Raw genomic sequence first — 18,706 nt, forward strand, 5'->3', positions numbered from 1 at the left:
GGTTGCGCCCTTCCTCCAAAATAAAAATGCTCTCCTCAAGTTCGGAGGGTTATTTTATCTGAGGCTTGTTTTGTCCTCTCTTTTTTTCATTTTCAACTCCTCCCTTGCCCTTTTCATATTTTTGCTGCCTTTCCAAGCCATCTCTGCTACTTATTTTGGAAAGACCAGCTTCTGATAGGCATTCAGACAACTTTTAAGATATTGTAACCAAATTTTGCCAGATGGTTCCTGAGCTAAAGGAGCAGGTATTCATCAGTGTTTGGATAAAATTGCAAGCCCTTTTGAGTAAAAGTAGTGAACTTGACATTTCGAAACTGCACCAGTTTTAACCGCTGACTTCAAAACTGCAGATTTTTTTTTAAAAAAATCTTAGCACTTCTGAGCAATGCCAGGTATGAGGTTGCTAGTGTACTTGCGCAATATATATATATGTGTGTGTGTGTGTGTGTGTGTGTGTCTCTGTGTGTGTGTTTCGCATATGTGCACAGATGCACAAACATTTTCCAAATCAACTGAATGTGGATTGTAACTATAGAGGCATAAACCCAAGTCTGCAGAAACACTTTTGAAAGGGAGAGAAAAAGGTTAGGCTCTAGCTTTGTCTAGTCTCCCGGGAAATAGATCTCCCCGCTCCTTGGGCCGATGGGACATTCTGTCAAAAACACAGGAGCTAGAGGCAGCTTCTAAGTTTTCCCTGTGGTTGCACCTTGTCAAACAAGCTCAGAAAAATCCCCTGTGGCTGCTTGACTTTTGGTCCCCCTGGACAGGGAGAAGAAGGGTGTTGTTATTTCCTAACAAGCTGCACCTTGTAGCTTGACTGCAGGCGACTTTGGATGTTTTCCTAGCTCTCAATAAATGTGCTTTAACACTCTGCATATTTTCTCCATTTCCAACTCTTCTCCCTCCACCTTTATGCTCCTTTTCCCAGGAACACTTGTCATCTCAGCTTATGCTGTCTGTCCAGATATCACTGCTACGGTGACCCCTGACCTCAAATGTCCAGATGGAAAAGGTAAAGTCAAGAGCTGATGAGAAGAACATCTTTCTGCCACACTCACCATCTTCTCCCACCTCATCACTGTGGCACGTCACACCCTTTGAGAGCCACTGCTTTAGGGAATGACTTGTAGAATATTTGCTAATACAGTGGAACCTTGGTTCTCGAACGGCTTAGTTGACAAACAAATCGGCTCCCGAATGCCGAAAGCCCAGAAGTAAGTGTTCCAGTTTTTGAACTTTTCTCGGAAGCTGAACATTCGGCGCAGCTTCCGCTTGAGTGCAGGAAGCTCCTGTTACCAATTGGAAGCCATGCCTTGGTTTTCAAACGGTTTCAGGAGTCGAACGAACTGCAGTGTTTTCTCTATTTTAGCTATTCCAGAGGGTGTGATGCCAAGCATCTCGTGTAAGATTTTGGGCTTCTTTTCCATTCTGTTGCAATTCCTTCTTAAGATCGGATATAAGACCAATTCTTTTGGCAACGGATCTACATTGGCATAATCAAAAATATCCAGTAACATCCCTTTCAGACAAGAAGCAATGGCTTCTTTAGTAGTATTTAACATATCTGTCAAAATCAAATTCCAAAAACACTGCACCAACTTGCCTTCCCACCATAAAGGATAATATGTACTAAGTGCTGACAACAATTAGATCTCTTCCAGACCCCTTTTTGTAGGTGTTTTGCAGTGGAGAGAGGAAAAATCCAAGACAGCCATTTTGTCCTCTTCGCTGATTTCTTGGGCATTTTTTCAGGGACCCTTCTTCACGTGGCAATCTGTCCTGATCGGCACCGCCTGGGGGGCAGCGCTCTGGCCCAGTGCTTCTCTCAGCTGGGGGACATATCGCCAGACCTGGATAATCCCAGCACCCTTGTTTCCTGCTTCCAAGTCACCCAGAGTCTGCTACAAGGTAAGCATGCATTGAACGAGGACAGGGTCACCCCTGGCCTGCCCACCCCCAGACGCAGCCCTGCCAGTCCCAGTCTCTGGTACAAGATACCTAAATAATTGCTTATAATTCCCCATTGGGTAAAGGCACTCTAAACACACCTAAATGAAAGGCAAGCACTCCACCTCTGAGCCATAGCAGGAGGCAGGAGGAAGGTGGAAAGAAGAAGCAGGTCCCTTATACTTCTGTGATGGGAAAGAGGATTTGGGGGTACTGTAATCTGAACTCTGCACCAAAGAAAAAGGAATACTCTGTGACCTGGGTAAACTGAGCACAGGTGCATGTATGTGCTTATTAATGTATTTTAAATCTTTTGTTGGACGCTGCCCAGAGTGGCTGGAGAAACGCAGCCAGATGGGCAGGGTATAAATAATAAATTATTATTATTATTATTATGTGTAATTCTGCTTCTGTTTGCCATAAGGAAGGGGCAATTTGTAGAATTTGTACTGTTAAAACGGAAAGGGGTCAAACCATCGCAAGAGGTTTTGACATTTTGGGAGATTAGATAGTTACAATGGAATTGTCTTGGGGGTAGGGTGCACATTTTTATTATTATTATTACTTTGTCAAAAATAAAAATAAAAGGAAGGGGTAACAAGTTTTGCAGGGCTATGAAGTCAAGCTCTTTGACTTCTACAGATCCTGCTCTTACCTTGCCCCGTGTTGTGTACAAGCCAGCTTCCTATCTATACTAGAAACTTCCTTTTCAAATTAAATAAAACATGAGGTTCTTGGGACTGCAGAAGCTGCTGTTCCAGTAGCAAAGTCTCTCTTGTGTGTGTTTTTAACAAAGCTGAGGACAGCACTCGGCCACACAGACAAATTTTTTCTGCCACACAGATGAATTTCTTTTTTTTTTTTTAATTAAATATTTATTAGCATTTTCAAAAATTAAACAAGAACAAAAAATAAACAAAACAAAAGAAAGATACAAAAATACATAACAAAATTAAACAACAACAAAAAAAGAAAAAATAGAGAAGAAACACATAAAATTATTCATACTTATTGTTCTTAACCTTATTTCTCAGACCTCCTCACACCTCCCCTTCTTGTATTCCAATTTAAATTATCAGTTCAGCAAGTCCTTAACTTATTTCTTTACCTTAATTTATACATTTATTCTAACATACCATTATTTTACTTTGCTTCTTTTTTCCATTTCCTCCATTTATTTTTTACAATCTTATTTTCAATTAATTTAAAAAAGAAGAAACCAATTTTACCTTATTAAAAACACACATCAATACTTATACCTCATTAATTGTTCTTAAACCTTTTTCCTAAAGTCGACCAAAATTTCCCTTCCACGATTTACCCAATTTCCTTACCCCTAATTAAAAATGAAAAGAAGAACAAATTATCCTTATGTGCCCTTTGGATTCCCAACCTCCACCCGCCCTTTTTCCCGGTTCCAGTCCCCAACCAATGTCCATCAGTCTTTATATTATTTATTTAGCCTGGAGACCTCACGTCCGAGGCCCTTTTATCTCTCTCAGTTCCTTTCTGCCGGTCTCTTTGATGGTCCTTAATGTTAAACCCCAGGTCTCGGAGGGGGTCCGGCCCAGCAGAATCCTTGTTGCTTCCAGCCAGTCTTCCATACTTGAACGCAAAGCCTATGGGGGGCTCCAACTCTTGTTTCAGATTTCTTACAGATCCAGGTGTCCCCAAGGCTCCAGCTTTCACCTTCCGCAGATTTATAATCTCCCATTCAGACCAGGCTTTCCACATCCAATTTTTATTGTCCTTTTTTATCATCATGTCAGGCCTCATATTATAACTCTCCTTTAACTCCTGCACATCTCCTGCTTCTCCTTCATTTTCTTCAAAGACAGCACCTTGCTCCATCATTTCTGCACTTTCAGTTTCATTTACTTGTTCAGTTAAGTAGGCTTCCTGTTTCAAGTCCTTATCAGGCTCAAAACTGTTGTTCACTGTCCAGTGTAGTAGTGATATCTTTGTAGACATAACATTGTATTCATCTTTCAAGTTTCCCAAGAGAGCGAGTGTTCTATCCAGTTCTGCTTGAAATTTACGTACTCCAGCCATTTTTGTAATGTAGTATCCCTATTACCCCTCTAGGGGGATTTTAGTTCCTTAATATTCCTTTCAGCTCAAAACCAAAAGTCCAGTTAATTTGTATCAGCCCTCGTTATTTTCAAATAATGCAACAAAAACAGCAGAAACAATGTTCTCTTTTTCCAGCTGGCAACTAGCTGACTCGCAGCTCTCTTGACAGCTGTCAAAATCTTCCATGCAACAGACTTTCTCTTAGAACGTTCCCGGGTCTCGGGGGGGGTGTGAAATTTCAGTCCCCAAATTCTTTTTATCCTCCAGTAAATCCTTATAATGTCAAAACCGTGAAATCAAGATCTTTTCACTAAAAAACAGGTTCTCTCGACCTTAGTTGCCCAGTCCTTTGCTTTAAATTGTTTACAAAGAGGGGGGGGTGACTTCCTTTTTAGCCCCTTCCCGCTCGTTCCAAATCCAGAATTAAGTTTTTTAACGTTCCAATCTCCGTATTACTCACGGGTTTATATTTTAGAGTCCAGTCGGTCTTGGAAGAAGTTGGCGCTCTCTGTCTATGGCTTGCGGCTTCACTCCGTAGGCGAGGGAGTACTCTCAGCACCACGCCTCACCCTGCCTCCGTTCCGAAGCCTTTAAAAAGGCTCCGGCGCGGATTGGGGGGGCGCAAATGGTGCCCGCCGAGTCTCTGTGTTCACAGGCATCCGCGCCTGTGATTTTAAGGGTCCCCGCTTCGCCGCAGCGGCCAGACCCAGACGCTACGGAGCCGATTCCCTCCGGAGCTCGGAGGGAATCCGCCATTAAACAATGGCGCCAACCCGGAAGTGACACAGATGAATTTCTTTCTCTCTCCCACAGACGCAGTGATTTCCGCAGGGCATGACGTGAGCGACGGTGGCCTCTTGACTTGCATGCTAGAAATGGCCTTTGCCGGGAACTGCGGTGCCCACATCGAACTGGGGGCGCCTGGAGTCAATGGTCAGTGAGTTAGGGAGAAGAGGAGTTGTGGCATGGGAGTTTGAGGGTGGCACTGAGCTTGGGTTGCTGTCGGAGATTGGCTGATTTGGAACAAGATATTCAGTGGGGAGAGAGAGAGCGTCAAAGGGAAGTCTTGGCAAATGATTGTGCAGGGCAGGGGTAGCTGGGATAGTGCCTTGAGATCAAAGCATGAGCGGGAGAGTTGGTCAGGGGTAGAAAAGAAGGATGCTTTTGAATTATGGTGCTGGAGGAGACTCTTGAGAGTCCCATGGACTGCAAGAAGATCAAACCTCTCCATTCTTAAGGAAATCAGCCCTGAGTGCTCACTGGAAGGACAGATTGTGAAGCTGAGGCTCCAATATTTTGGCTACCTCATGAGAAGAGAAGACTCCCTGGAAAAGACCCTGATGTTGGGAAAGATGGAGGGCACAAGGAGAAGGGGACGACAGAGGACAAGGTGGTTGGACAGTGTTCTCGAAGCTACCAGCATGAGTTTGACCAAACTGCGGGAGGCAGTGGAAGACAGGAGTGCCTGGTGTGCTCTGGTCCATGGGGTCACGAAGAGTCGGGCACGACTAAACAACAAAGAAAAGAAGGGCATGGAGAACGTTGGGTGGAGAAGGATGAAAAGATTTCCTTGATCTGAGAATGCAGCTGCAGCTGCTGTCCATTGGGTCTGATGAGGTGGAAAGCTGGGAGCCGACAGCAGGTGGCGCCAGAGCCCAGAGCAGGCAGAGCCAATTCTGTTCCCATCCACCTCCCTGTTGAGTTCTGCAAGAAGCAAGGCTAAGACAAAGAAGGAGGCACTGGTAGTCATTGCAGGCCATAGGTGTAGCAGCAATTGGCATTCAGAGAGGCCTTGGAACCTGGAAGTGGTATATACCAGCCATCCTGACTAGCAGTCACCGGTTGCCCTATGCTCCCTGAAATTTACAAAACTCATTTTGTAAAAGCCGTCTGAATTGATGGCCGTCGCCACTTCTTGTGGCTATGGTGAATCATGTCCTTTGACTATCAGACTCTGGCCTAAGACATCTTTGATGCCTAGGGCAAAGGACAAGATGGCGCCCCCTTCCACGTTCAGAAAGATCGAGAGCTGACTCAGACTTCAGCTCCAGCAACAAGAGAGCAGCACCACATCTAAGGGTCGCTGGCTGGGTTAGGGGGTACAATGCTCTCCTGATTTTGAGGGGAACAGCCAATGAGGTGCTGCTGCCACCCCTCAGTTTCTGCCGCCTGAGGCGGTTTCCTCCCTTTGTCCTATGGTCGCGCCAGCCCTATTTGACTCGGCATTGTGTCTCTTCTGAATCTTCCAGCATTCAGCTCATGTCAGGGTGCTGCCAGCAGCTCCCAGCTGGTTGCCCAGGAAAGTATAAAGACAAGGAAAAGTTTCTTACAGTCTATTTTTCTTCTTCAGTCTTTACAGAGAGAGGCTATAGAATCCAGCCTCTTGGATAATGGCATTGTCCTGAGGGAATCTCTATCCTCCCGTCTCTCCTACCTCCTCTTTCATCATCATCATCACCACCTCCTCCTCTACGTGCCCTCTGTCTTTGAGCTCTTTGCTCTTCTACTTTTAAGGCTTGCCGGGTTCCGGGCGATGGAGGGTCTGGAATGCTTTCTAATGCTCTCCCATGATTTCCCAACTTTCCTCCTCATCTGCCTCTGAGCTGCGACCTCCCTCAAACCCCTGCTGTAAATCTATAGTGTTTTCCTCTTCGTTCTCCCTGGAAGGGTCAGGATGGGGAAGTAGTCTCCACCATTCCTCCTCTGCCCAGTCCCGGATAGCTCCATCGGATGACCTCCACTGGATTGTGAGAAGAAGGAGGAGAACTTTTCATGGTCCTCTATAATGTCCTGGCCTCTTTACTTGCCTTTCCCCTCTTAAATTAACTAGCGCCCTTCCCTGCAACCTTCCATTGTTGTTTTGCTTGTCCTTTTCCAGTTCCCTCACCCTAACACAGTCACACTTCCTCTCTTCCCTCAGCCCTTGATGTCCTCTTTGCCGAGGAGCTGGGCCTGGTGTTGGAGGTGCCCCGTGCAGCAGCGGCCGACGTCTGCCAACGGTACCGGCGGGCTGGCGTGCGGTGCGTGCCAGTCGGGCATTCAGGCCCCCGGGGCCCTAATGCTATGGTGAGTGTGGGTGTGAGCCCTGTGGGGCAGCAGCGGGGCTGGTGGGGGAAGAATTGCTTAAAGGGTTGCTGTTAGAGATAATTTTCCAGGCCGCCTTTCAACCAAGAAAGAACCTCTGAGGCAGCTCACAAAGGATACCACACAAACACAACTTTCGAGTAAAACAAACAAACAAACCCTTTCTAGTTATTTATTGCATTTATATCCAACCCCGTTTCTCTGAGGAGGTGGCGTGCAGGGTTCTTCCACTCTTCCTCCTTTTATCTGCACAACACGCCTGTGAGGTAGGCTAGGCTACCCAGGTCACCCAGTGAGCTTCATGGTTAAACTATGGAACTCACTCCCACAGTGATGGACACCAACTTGGATGGTTCTGTTATAAATAATATAAGATCTGTAAATTTTTATTAACTTTTCTGTTTTACGATTTAGAATATTCATTTAGACAACCTTAAAATATCAATAACTTCTTCTCTTTCCATGGTTAATTTTGCATACCATAAATCCCTGCATATTTTATATAAACTAAACCATTCAGTATTCCGTTATTACATCCATCAAAACTTATTTACACTATTGAATTTATCCTAATGCTGCCAACGTTTTCAAGTGTACACAATTTCCCCCCATATATTCAATAAACATTTTCCATTCTTTTTTAAACGTATGTTCTTTTTGTTCTCTTATTCTATAATTTAGATCAGCAAGCTACACGTATTCGATCAGTTTAAGTTGCCATTCTTCTTTAGCTGGGACCTCTCTCATTTTCCATTTTGGGGCTAACAAAACACAGGCCGCAGTAGTGGCATACATAAATAGCCTTTCTTGACACCTGGGAATTTCCATCTGAATCATCGCCAACAAAAAGGACTCTGGTGTTTTTTTGGGGGGAAAGGTGCTTTTAAACATTTCCCCCCCAATTCATTATACAGTGGTACCTTGGGTTACAGATGCTTCAGGTTACAGACTCCGCTAACTCAGAAATAGTACCTCAGGTTAAGAACTTTGCTTCAGGATGAGAACAGAAATCGCGTGGCAGCAGTGGGAAGCCCCATTAGCTAAAGTGGTGCTTCAGGTTAAGAACAGTTTCAGGTTAAGAATGGACCTCCAGAACGAATTAAGTTCTTAGCCTGAGGTACCACTGTAAATTATTTCCCAATACTCTTTTACCCTTTCACAGGTCCACCACATACGAAGCGTTCTTCCAACTTGGATAATTTTAGAAGGGAATTAGACAAATTCACGGAGGAGAGGGCAATTGATGGGCTACTAGTCACAATGGCTAGGCTCTGCCCGCAACAGTTGGAGGCAGCCGTGCTTCTGAATACCAGTTGCTGGAAACCACAGCAGGGGAGAGGGATCTTGCATTCGAATCCTGCTTGTTGGTTTCCTGCAGGCATGCTGTGAAAACTCCTGCAGGATGCTTGGCTTGATGGGCCTTTGGCCTGATCCAGGAGACTCCTCTTGTGTTCATGGCCAAGCAGGGACTTGGTCTTCACACTTACTCCCCTCTTTATTTTTTAAATTTGCATTTTATTTATTTGTTAACATTCTTACATTACATCGCTAAACGTTGTCATATTACATTACAGGACTTACTACAATGTAATTTCCAACATGTATACAAAAATTATATACAAATTTTATATACCTAGAAAGAAAATAAAAAAGAACAAAGAGAAAAAACAAAAACAATTCCCCCCCCCAAATCATATACATACCAACACACTAGACTTCCTGTCTATCCCGTTGTATATTCCTTTTTTTACAAATGAATGTACTCTTATTATTGTATATTTCTTTGCAGTTTATCTAATACATTCCTATATCAATATGTGCTCTTAGTCTTATTTCTCAACTCAGTCTCACTCCAACGTCAATCAAATGCCAGCATAGATAGCGAAGCTTTACTGTATTTTTGAACATAGGTTTTATATCTATCCCACTTTCCCATAAATTTTTGTTTAGAATTGCCTCTCAGGGTGTTTGTCAACTGCGCCATTTCAGCAAATTCTTGTAGCTTGTAATGCCAGTCCACTTACTCCCCTCTTTACGGTTTTTCCATCTCCCACTGCCCATGCCCCCTGCTTTTTGTTGTTGTTGTGTTGCTAATTTGCTGCCTTGTTGTGACGCTTTGCAGATCCAGGTCACCGTGAACGGCCAGGAAGTGTTGGCGGAAAAAGTGTCCACCTTGCGCGGCTGGTGGGAAGACACCAGCTTCCAGCTGGAGAGGCTGCAAGCCAACGCGGACTGTGTGGCCCAAGAAGAGGCAGGGCTGACCAAGCGCACGGAGCCCAGCTACACCCTGACCTTTAACCCCCAGGAAGAACTTCCCCTGCTGCAGGAAATGGGTATGGGGCAGACCAGGGCCAAGAAGAGGGGTGGGGAAAGGGGGAGACCGCCTGTTACCTGAGTAAAAGTTGTCGACACATTGAAAGGAAGGAGCCTCACTTACCTAGGCAAAATGAACTTCAGTTGGTCTACCCTGAGTTGGGCTAGCACTAGATACCATCCTGAGAAAAAGGAAATAGAGCTGTTGCCTGACCTCTTAGCAGATTAATTTTAGCAAATTAATTGATTGCATTTGCATTTGGGTAAAAACAGTGGTGATGAAGGGAGAAGTGTATACTTTATTAGCTTTGGACAACACATGCATGAGCCTTTGTAGCCATGATCTTAGGAGACACATCCTTTTGCGAGAGGAAATGGGGGATTCATCTTCTGAGATGTGATACAGTCAAACCTTGGTTGTCAAATGTAATCTGTTCCGGAAGTCCATTTGGCTTCCAAAATGTTTGAAAACCGGAGCGTTTTCTTCCGGGTTTTCGGCATTTGGGAGCCGAAGCGTTCCAAAACAGAGGCGTTTGGGAGCCAAGGTTTGACTGTACCTGTATTAAAAATTATGTTTTAAAAAACCCCTGCCCACTTAATCAAGAACACTTTTTGAGTTGACTTAATCAGTAAGGCCGGGATGTGGGTGGCGCTGTGGGTAAAAGCCTCAGCGCCTAGGGCTTGCCGATCGCATGGTCGGCGGTTCGAATCCCCGCGGCGGGGTGCGCTCCCGTTGCTCGGTCCCAGCGCCTGCCAACCTAGCAGTTTGAAAGCACCCCCAGGTGCAAGTAGATAAATGGGGACCGCTTACTGGCGGGAAGGTAAACGGCGTTTCTGTGTGCTGCGCTGGCTCGCCAGATGCAGCTTTGTCACGCTGGCCACATGACCCGGAAGTGTCTCTGGACAGCGCTGGCCCCCGGCCTCTTAAGTGAGATGGGCGCACAACCCCAGAGTCTGTCAAGACTGGCCCGTACGGGCAGGGGTACCTTTACCTTTTAATCAGTAAGGCCACTTTTTTTAGTTGACTTTATTTTGAATTGTGAAATCGATTAATTGTTCATGGTAAAACCTTGCAGCCTAATCGTGAAGGGATGACAACAAACCGTGTGTCTTTTCCCTACAGCCCTTCCTGCCCCCCGTGTCGCCATCCTTCGTGAAGAAGGGAGTAACGGGGACCGTGAAATGGTGGCAGCGCTCCTCATGGGTGGCTTCCAGGTGAGCAGACCAATGTGGATTTAGTGACGGCATCGCCCACAAGTGCTTTGAGATGAAGATCTCTAACCTAATAATGTCAGGAGAGCCCTGCAGGATCAGGCCCCAGGTCCAGCATTCTGTTCTCACAGCGGCCAAGCAGATACACTCTCCCCTCTTGTGATGGCACTCAGAGGCATAAAATGATCTCTGGCACTGGAGGTGGATCTCGGCCATTGACAAGTGGAATAACTGTGTCTTGGTTCAGCTGAAGTGAAGGCACGAGTCAGGTGTTGGTCATCACGTGAACTGTGCGTAAGCAAGCTGCCAGCTAGCTCTGCGGAGGCTCTTTATTAGCACAGTATGCAAAACCAGTCAAATACATTTTGGACTGTGACCTTTACACATCTTCCAATCCCGAGATCAAGGGGTAGTACAAGGTTATTTTGGCACCTGTTTCTACCACGTCACTTTCCCCTTGCACAATGTGTGTGTGGCCAGTGTGGTGTAGTGGTTAAGAGCGGTAGTCTCATAATCTGGGGAACCGGGTTCGCGTCTCCGGTCCTCCACATGCAGCTGCTGGGTGACCTTGGGCTAGTCACACTTCTCTGAAGTCTCTGAGCCCCACTCACCTCACAGAGTGTTTGTTGTGTTGGAGGAAGGGAAAGGAGAATGTTAGCCGCTTTGAGACTCCTTAAAGGGAGTGAAAGGCGGGATATCAAATCCAAACTCTTCTTCTTCTTCTTCACAATGTTTAATCGAAAGAGACAAAGGTCACAGACAGTGCACATCAGACTACTAAGAGAGCAAAAGGCAAACTAAGGTCCCCGGGACAGATCAGGCCCCCCCTGGGTCCTGCATCTGGCCCGTGCTGTGAAGCCAGAACCCGCTGTGAAGCCGAGACTCCGGGTGATGGCGACGGAAGGAAAAGGCCGAGTGGTGGTGGCGGCTCTGCCTATCCAACGCCATGCCTGGTTAACTCAGTGGTGTTTGATTGGCAGAGATGTCCTCATGCTGCCCTGAGGTAAACCAGGCGTGGTGTTTGATTGGCAGAGCCACCACCACCACTCGGCCTTTTCCTTCCGTCGCCGCCACCACCCTAGTGCTCCTGTGGGCCAGAGAGCGGAGCGGACGAGCTCAGTCTGCCTACCCACAAGAAGCGGCAGCTGTGGCGGTAGCCCCTGGGCAGGTAAGTGCAGAGGGTGGGGAGGAGGACTACTTGCCCCCCCATGCCTCGTCTTCCAGCCCCCCCCCAGTGCCGCTTCTCCAGCCCAACACAAGGTCTGAGGGACAGTGGACTGGCCTGCTGCTAAATTTGTTTGCTGACCCCTGTCTTAGTTATTTATTACACTTAACATACAGTGGTACCTCTGGATACGAACGGGATCCGTTCCAGATCCCCATTCGCATCCTGAAGTGAACACGATCCGTGTTTGCGGGTCACGATTCATGCGCGTGACGTCATTTTGACCGTCTGCGCATGCGCGAACGGCAAAACCTGGAAGTAACACTCTGTTACTTCCGGGTCGCTGCGGAGCGCAACTGAAAGCACTCAACCTGAAGCAACTACAACCCGAGGTATGACTGTACCATATTTTCCTCTGAGGAACTCAAGATTTGTATTCGTGGTTCTCCTCTTTCCTCATTTTATCCTCGCAACAAACCCTGTGAGGTAGGTTAGGCTGAGTGACCAGGCTGAGTGTGAGCTTCATGGCTGAGTGAGGATTTGAACCCTGGTCTCCCAGGTCATAGCCTGGCACTACGCCACACAACATGGAGTAGGTTCATTGAGATTAATGGACGTAAGTCATTTCAGCGGGTCTCCCCTCAGTAGGACTTTAACATTGGATATCACCAAAAAACTGAAGGAACAGGAACCTCACGCAAGGAGTTGGATCTCCTCCCCGCAATGTTTCTGTCACTTCGATCTCCTCCCTTCCTGAAAGGCCTCCTGTTTATTGTCCTCTCTCCGCCCTCACTTCAGGTCTGGGACCTCACCATGCAAGACTTGTGCTCGGGCGAGATGACGCTGGACTCCTTCCGTGGCCTGGTGTTTGTCGGAGGGTTCAGCTACGCAGATGTTTTGGGTTCTGCCAAAGGTCAGCCTTGCCTCTTGCAAGGAACGGGGCTGTCCGCTTGCCTCGGGTCGAGGAGAAAGCTTCCACCCAATCTTGTGGCAAGGGATGGCGGCCTTGTTGCTGGGTTTTGGACAGGGGGTTCCTACCTGCCTCATGCTCTTTGGGAGATGCTGTTGCCGCTGATGCCACGATAGCTGTGGGGTCTTTGGCGTGCGGTCCGGAAGGGCTTGCAAAATCCAGACAATTCATCTCCTTTTTTCTTGCTTGCAGGCTGGGCAGCCTCGGTGACCTTTAACCGCAGGGCACAGGCTCAGTTCCAGGCCTTTCATCGGCGCAGAGACACCTTCAGCCTGGGCATCTGCAATGGCTGCCAGCTGATGGGACTGCTAGGCTGGGTGGGGACCAAAAGCGCTGATGTGCAAGATGAAGGTAAGCGAGTTGATAGTGGAATGGACTCCCTCCGAAGATGGTGCCCTCTTCTTCACTAGGGGCGTTGAATCAGAGATTGGATTGCCATCTGTTGGGGGCTTTTTACAGTGGTACCTCGGGTTGCATACGCTTCAGGTTACAGACTCCCCTAACCCAGAAAATAGTACCTTGGATTAAGAACTTTGTTTCAGGATGAGAACAGAAATCACACGGCGGTTGTGCGGCAGCAGCGGGTGGCCCCATTAGCTAAAGTGGTGCTTCAGGTTAAGAACAGTTTCAGGTTAAGAACAGACCTCCGGAACGAATTAAGTACTTAGACTTGGAGTGAGGGTATGCTTGCTTTGCACCCTGAATGCTGCTCTGGTCAAAGGTGGATTGAGGTAAGGTTACCAGACGCCCCCGTTTCCCTGGGACAGCCCCCAGATTTACAAATCAGTCCCCATACAAAATCCATTGAAATTGAAAAGTGTCCCCGGATTCATTGAAAAAAAAATCTGGTAACCTTAGTTTGAGGATCCTGGGAAACATTGGCCCGCGAGCGCTCCAATTGGAGAACAGTCTTTACCAAAGGTGTCATGGGTTTTGAAGATGGGGACGAAAGGGAGAAATGTGCTAAGAGGAAGGCACGCTTGGAAAACCCTCACAGTGATCAACTCCCACCCGGAAACCTATGTTCCCACTGTGGAAGGATGTGTGGAGCCAGGCCTCCACAGTCACTTACAGACTCACTTTTAAAACTGTGTTTGTGGAAGACAATCTTCCTCGGCTACGAGTGATCGCCAAAGAGAGGTTTGAGGATGGTGCAACTGGTTCAGCCGCAACGGGCACTGCACAACAGTAATGCTGTAGAACAGAGCACAAAAGGAGGGGCTGGTGCTGAATTTTAGCATTGTAGAGGATGCCCCTGAAATCTGAGAACTGCCACTGCTCTGGTGTTGGCATGGGTGACAGATCTTGGATTGTGGCATTTCCGGTTACAATCATAACATTGTCTGCTCAGAAATAAGTGGTGGCTGGTGCCCCTTGGTAGAAGGCAGAGAGGCAAACTCTGTGCAGCCAGCGCCAGTGGACAGGCAGAGCCAGCAAATTCTAGTTTTGACCCCATCATGTTCCCTTCTCCTTGCAAGGGCAACACTGAGACTCAGGAGTAGGAGGGAGCTGAGAGCCAGGGGCGCCCCCTGGACTGTATGTAAATAAGGAGAGGGGCAAGTGGGGGCAGAATTTGTTTGTTTGGGCAACACCCTGTTTGCCCTAATGGACCAGGGAAGCGAGATTAGACCTGCAGCCTTAAATCTGTAAGAAATCAATCTTTTTAGTGTGCACTTTGGAACTCCTTGCCTCATGATATAGGCAGGCGGCTTCACTGTACTCTTTTCCTTGCCTGCTAAAAACTTATTTGCTTTGGCAAGCCTCTCCAGGTATGTAGAACATTGACACATGTTTTAATGTTTCCAGCTTATTGCTGATATTAATCATTCTTTGATTTTAAAAAAATACTTGCTTCAGCTTTTTTTACCGACAATGTCATTGTATTATTTAAACCCTACTGAGGTTTGTTTGTTTTATTTTTTTACAACCAAGCAGTATGTAAATCATATGAAATTAAAAAAAAGAGATATAAAAATTTTCTTGATCTTGGTTATTATTGCAGGTGGCACCATCCAGCCAGGTGTGCTGCTGAGTCCCAACAATTCTGGGCGCTTTGAGTCTCGTTTTGTGAGCGTCGGCATCGAGGAGAGTCCGGCGCTGATGCTTCGGGGCATGGCTGGTTCTACCCTGGGCATCTGGGTGGCACATGGAGAAGGTAATCCTTGTTTTAAAAAATTGAGTGGGGTGGGGAGAGGGTTCATAATTATATTTAGAAAAACCTTCTGTGCAAGTACCGGAAATGGGGATAAAACACCGATAATTTCTGAAAGGCATAAAAAAAAATTAAGGGGTTATACAGTAATATGTAAAATGACAAATTATATTTATTTTAGAGACAGGAATTAAACATGCTTAATTGATAGATAAAATGTTTGCAGTTTTAACTGGCTATCTGTAATGTTTGAAGAAATGTATTCAAAATGTTGCCCTTAGAGCTCTGGTGCGTGTAACAGCGTTGACTTTTAATAACATAATTACAATAATTAATGAGCTTCAGTAACATAATTACAATAATTAATGAGCTTCAGTACTGGGAGCTGGAGGCCGCCTTTCTCATTTTTTAAACATTTCCATTTTTTAAGATAACACAGAAGCATGCAAATATGAAAAAACCAAGACATAAAGCTCAAAATGCAAGAAGCTAAACAATGCACACTCTTTATCAAGAGGAGCTATTGGGAATGGGGTTAAGAGAAAAGAAACCTTTTTTCAAGTCCAGTGATCCCTCTGACTTATGCTAACACCACTGCTAGACCTTGCGTGTGTGTGCATGTTCTCCTGGGGAAAATTCTATTCCAATATGAAATTCCCCCTTGGTTTGTTTGTTTTTAGAATTCAACACAAAGCGTTGAGAAAATTGCCTTGTTCATAAGGCTTTGTGGTCCCATTTGCAAGTTCCTACTGGACTGAGAGTAATTAGGCCAATGGAGAGAGGCTGCCGCATAAATATTGTGAGAGTCCATGACTCATCACTCACCTTTCCCGCTTCCTCTTCCTGCAGGTCGGATGCGATTCGGCTCAGATGAAGTCCTGGCCCAGGTGCGCTCTGCTCGCTTGGCGCCTCTCCGCTACGTGGATGACCAGGGTTTGCCAACTGAGGAGTACCCTATGAATCCCAATGGGTCTCCACTGGGCATTGCGGGCATTTGCTCTCCCGATGGGCGCCACTTGGCAATGATGCCTCACCCTGAGCGATGTGTCCTTCCCTGGCAGTGGCCATGGATGCCCGCTTCCTGGCGCCAGTCTCTGAAGGTCTCCCCGTGGCTCCGCATGTTCCAGAACGCCTGCGAGTGGTGCTTGCGCTATCCCCAGGGCCAGCCTTGACCTTGCTTTCCGCTGCCTTTCTGAAAACTTTCTACACCCACTCACAAGCTAACACTGCACCATCAATTGCAAGTTGGACTAGACTAGATTAGACACGGTCCCTGTGCTGTGGATGCAAAACTTTCCAGTGCTGTTATCCTCATACATAGTCTAGGTCCCTAGCCCCCACACCCGCAACACACATATGAATGAACTTAGGGAGGGGTCAAGGAAGAATGGATGTGCAGTCCCTCCAGTGGGCACAGGGGGGTGACATTGTGCAATAAATAAGTTGGTTTGTACCAATCCAATTGTGGAACAACGTGGGACCAATGGAGTTTCTATATTGCCAATAAAAGCAAATTTGACTTTAGAAATATGCATCTGTGTGTCTGTGGCCTGTTGTTGTTTTCCATTGCGAACTAGGAAAGAAAATCCCAGATGTGGTATGAGTGTACTGAATTGTTTCATTTACTTGAGTTAACTGCCCGGGGGTTCACAGCATACATCTATTAATTAATTAGTTAATTACTGGTAAATAAATATATATTAAATTTAATGTTTAGTAAACCAAGGTATACAGGCTAACATGCCCTCTGCCATTTGAACCCAGTCTTCTAGCCACAGGTTTCCCCGCCCAATCAAAAGTCTTTCCCTCCGAAAGGATATTATCAAGGTTGGTGGAAAGTCAAGTGGCAAAGTGAAATTGTTGACTACAACTTCTTACTCCCAAAGGCAAAATACACGGGAAAATCTTTAATATAGGAAAAGACATAAATCCCAAATTATATATAAAAATAAAAGACACACACATTTTTAAAAAATCAGTAATGCTGAAGGAGGGAAAATGCAATGTTACAGTGAGATGCATAGTAGCTGAAGTCGAAAGAGGCCATTTAATGGATGTGTTATAAGGCACTCCTTTGTTAAGAACATAACAATAGCTGCGCTGGATTAGGAATAAGATCCAACTAGTCTAATATTCCATTTCCATTGTGGCCAGTCAGATGTAACGGGAAGGGCGGTAGAGCATCTTTCTTGCATGCAAGAAGTCAGTGTGGACAATACTGAGCTAGATGGTGGTCTGACTCTGTGTAAAGGCAGCTTCTTAATGTTTCCAGGCCACTCAGCAGCTCATGAGAAGGCAGCAGTCCTCCACTGGTGTCTGTTGGCATTTGACCACAGATTTATGAGGTTTTATACAGGAATCTTGTTCTTCTCTCATATTATTTGGTGTTCCTGTGCTCAGAAAGGAAAAAAAAACAAGCCTTTGAAGGACAAAAGCCCTCAATTTCATGCAGAGCTTCTGATCTCATAAACCAGATGTACATTGAGCAAAGACACTGAGATCCCAAGAAATCCAGTTAGTCATACACTGAAAGGCATTGGACCAATCACCCCTTAATGCCTCCGGCCTTGACTAGTTGCTCCTCTGCAGATGCTTGACTGACTTCTTTGTGGGGTTTTGTTTTTTTGAAAACAAGGAGCCACTAATGAAAGAGAGGGCTGGTGCAGGCAATTTAGGGTTGGACAAGCATGGATGAATGCTGTCACCCAGGAGCAAAAGAGACAACTCAGCTATGAAGCTCACTGGGTGACCTTTCAGCCCTAACGTACCTCACAGGGTTATTTTAAGGATGAAATCAGGGAGAACCACTATAATAATGGAGGAAAGATGGGATATAATTGAAATAAACACCAGTTCAAAACGCCTTGTAATTATATAAACAACTACCTGACATTCAGAAGACATCTTAAGGCAGCCCTGTTCAGGGAAGCTTTTAATGTGTGACATCTTAGTGTATTTTTGGTCTTTGTGGAAGCCGCCCAGAGTGGCTGGGGAAACCCAGCCAGATGGGCGGGGTACAAATAAATTATTGTTGTTGTTGTTGTTGTTGTTATTGTTGTTATTATTATTATTATTATTTATTTGCAAATACCTTAAGGGTTCTTTTTTTAAAAAAGGAGGGGTGAGGTTGATGCTCTCCCCTAGAAGAATAAATAATATTGAGAGCAGGCCAGAAATAAAAATAAAACCACATTATAAACCCATTATTTCCCTAATCTGACTGAATCAGACCTCTGCAGGGACCCTCATAGGCGATGGATGGAGGATCCAAGCGTGCTCAACCGACACACCGCCGTCTGACTTTTATGCTGCTAAAAATATTTGCAACTGCTAAGCAGTGTGTATATTGTAGTATGTAGTTACGGAAGCTTCGAGCGGCAACTGGCCGGTTAGCTCAGTTGGTTAGAGCGTGGTGCTAATAACGCCAAGGTCGCGGGTTCGATCCCCGTACGGGCCAGATGTGATTTACCCTTTTTTTAAAATAAAAAAAATGCTACCTTTTGAACTTTCTCGTCATTTCACAGTAGGAAGTTGAACCCTCTGATGCAGTTCCAAAGGTCCTAGTAAGCACTAAAGTGGGGAGTGAAGGCATCGGCGCGTTGGGGTTCATCGTCCTAAAATCTTCCAGAATACTGTACTGCATACAGATTGTTGCTCCTTTTCTATTGCATGTTCTGTTTCTTCCACGTCGCTTTGAGTTAGATCATAAAATTCTGGCCAAACAACGGTGTCGCTCTTGCATTAATGTATACCACCTCCTTTAATTGCTGTGGAAAGGGAAAAGCAGAAG

General features: G+C 45.9%; 1 protein-coding gene and 1 non-coding gene across 5 annotated transcripts in view; both read left to right on the forward strand.

Annotated features, from left to right (window-relative positions):
* PFAS (phosphoribosylformylglycinamidine synthase) overlaps positions 1 to 16,446 on the forward strand; it is a 39,592-nt gene extending 23,146 nt beyond the window's left edge. For all 4 annotated transcript variants that reach the window (XM_053361228.1, XM_053361230.1, XM_053361229.1 and 1 more), the window contains exons 20-29: positions 929 to 1,012; positions 1,753 to 1,908; positions 4,834 to 4,953; positions 6,941 to 7,086; positions 9,227 to 9,437; positions 10,541 to 10,632; positions 12,593 to 12,707; positions 12,957 to 13,115; positions 14,767 to 14,919; positions 15,766 to 16,446. In XM_053361228.1, the coding sequence (XP_053217203.1) occupies positions 929 to 1,012; positions 1,753 to 1,908; positions 4,834 to 4,953; positions 6,941 to 7,086; positions 9,227 to 9,437; positions 10,541 to 10,632; positions 12,593 to 12,707; positions 12,957 to 13,115; positions 14,767 to 14,919; positions 15,766 to 16,088 (1,559 nt within the window). In that variant the 3' untranslated portion in view covers positions 16,089 to 16,446. The remainder of the gene's footprint in view (positions 1 to 928; positions 1,013 to 1,752; positions 1,909 to 4,833; positions 4,954 to 6,940; positions 7,087 to 9,226; positions 9,438 to 10,540; positions 10,633 to 12,592; positions 12,708 to 12,956; positions 13,116 to 14,766; positions 14,920 to 15,765) is intronic.
* Positions 16,447 to 18,299: 1,853 nt separating this feature from the next.
* Positions 18,300 to 18,373, forward strand: TRNAI-AAU (transfer RNA isoleucine (anticodon AAU)). Its single transcript has one exon. It is a non-coding gene; the product is annotated as a tRNA-Ile (tRNA).
* Positions 18,374 to 18,706: the final 333 nt, after the last annotated feature.

Source organism: Podarcis raffonei, chromosome 13 (assembly GCF_027172205.1).
Source record: "Podarcis raffonei isolate rPodRaf1 chromosome 13, rPodRaf1.pri, whole genome shotgun sequence".
NCBI lineage: Eukaryota > Metazoa > Chordata > Lepidosauria > Squamata > Lacertidae > Podarcis > Podarcis raffonei.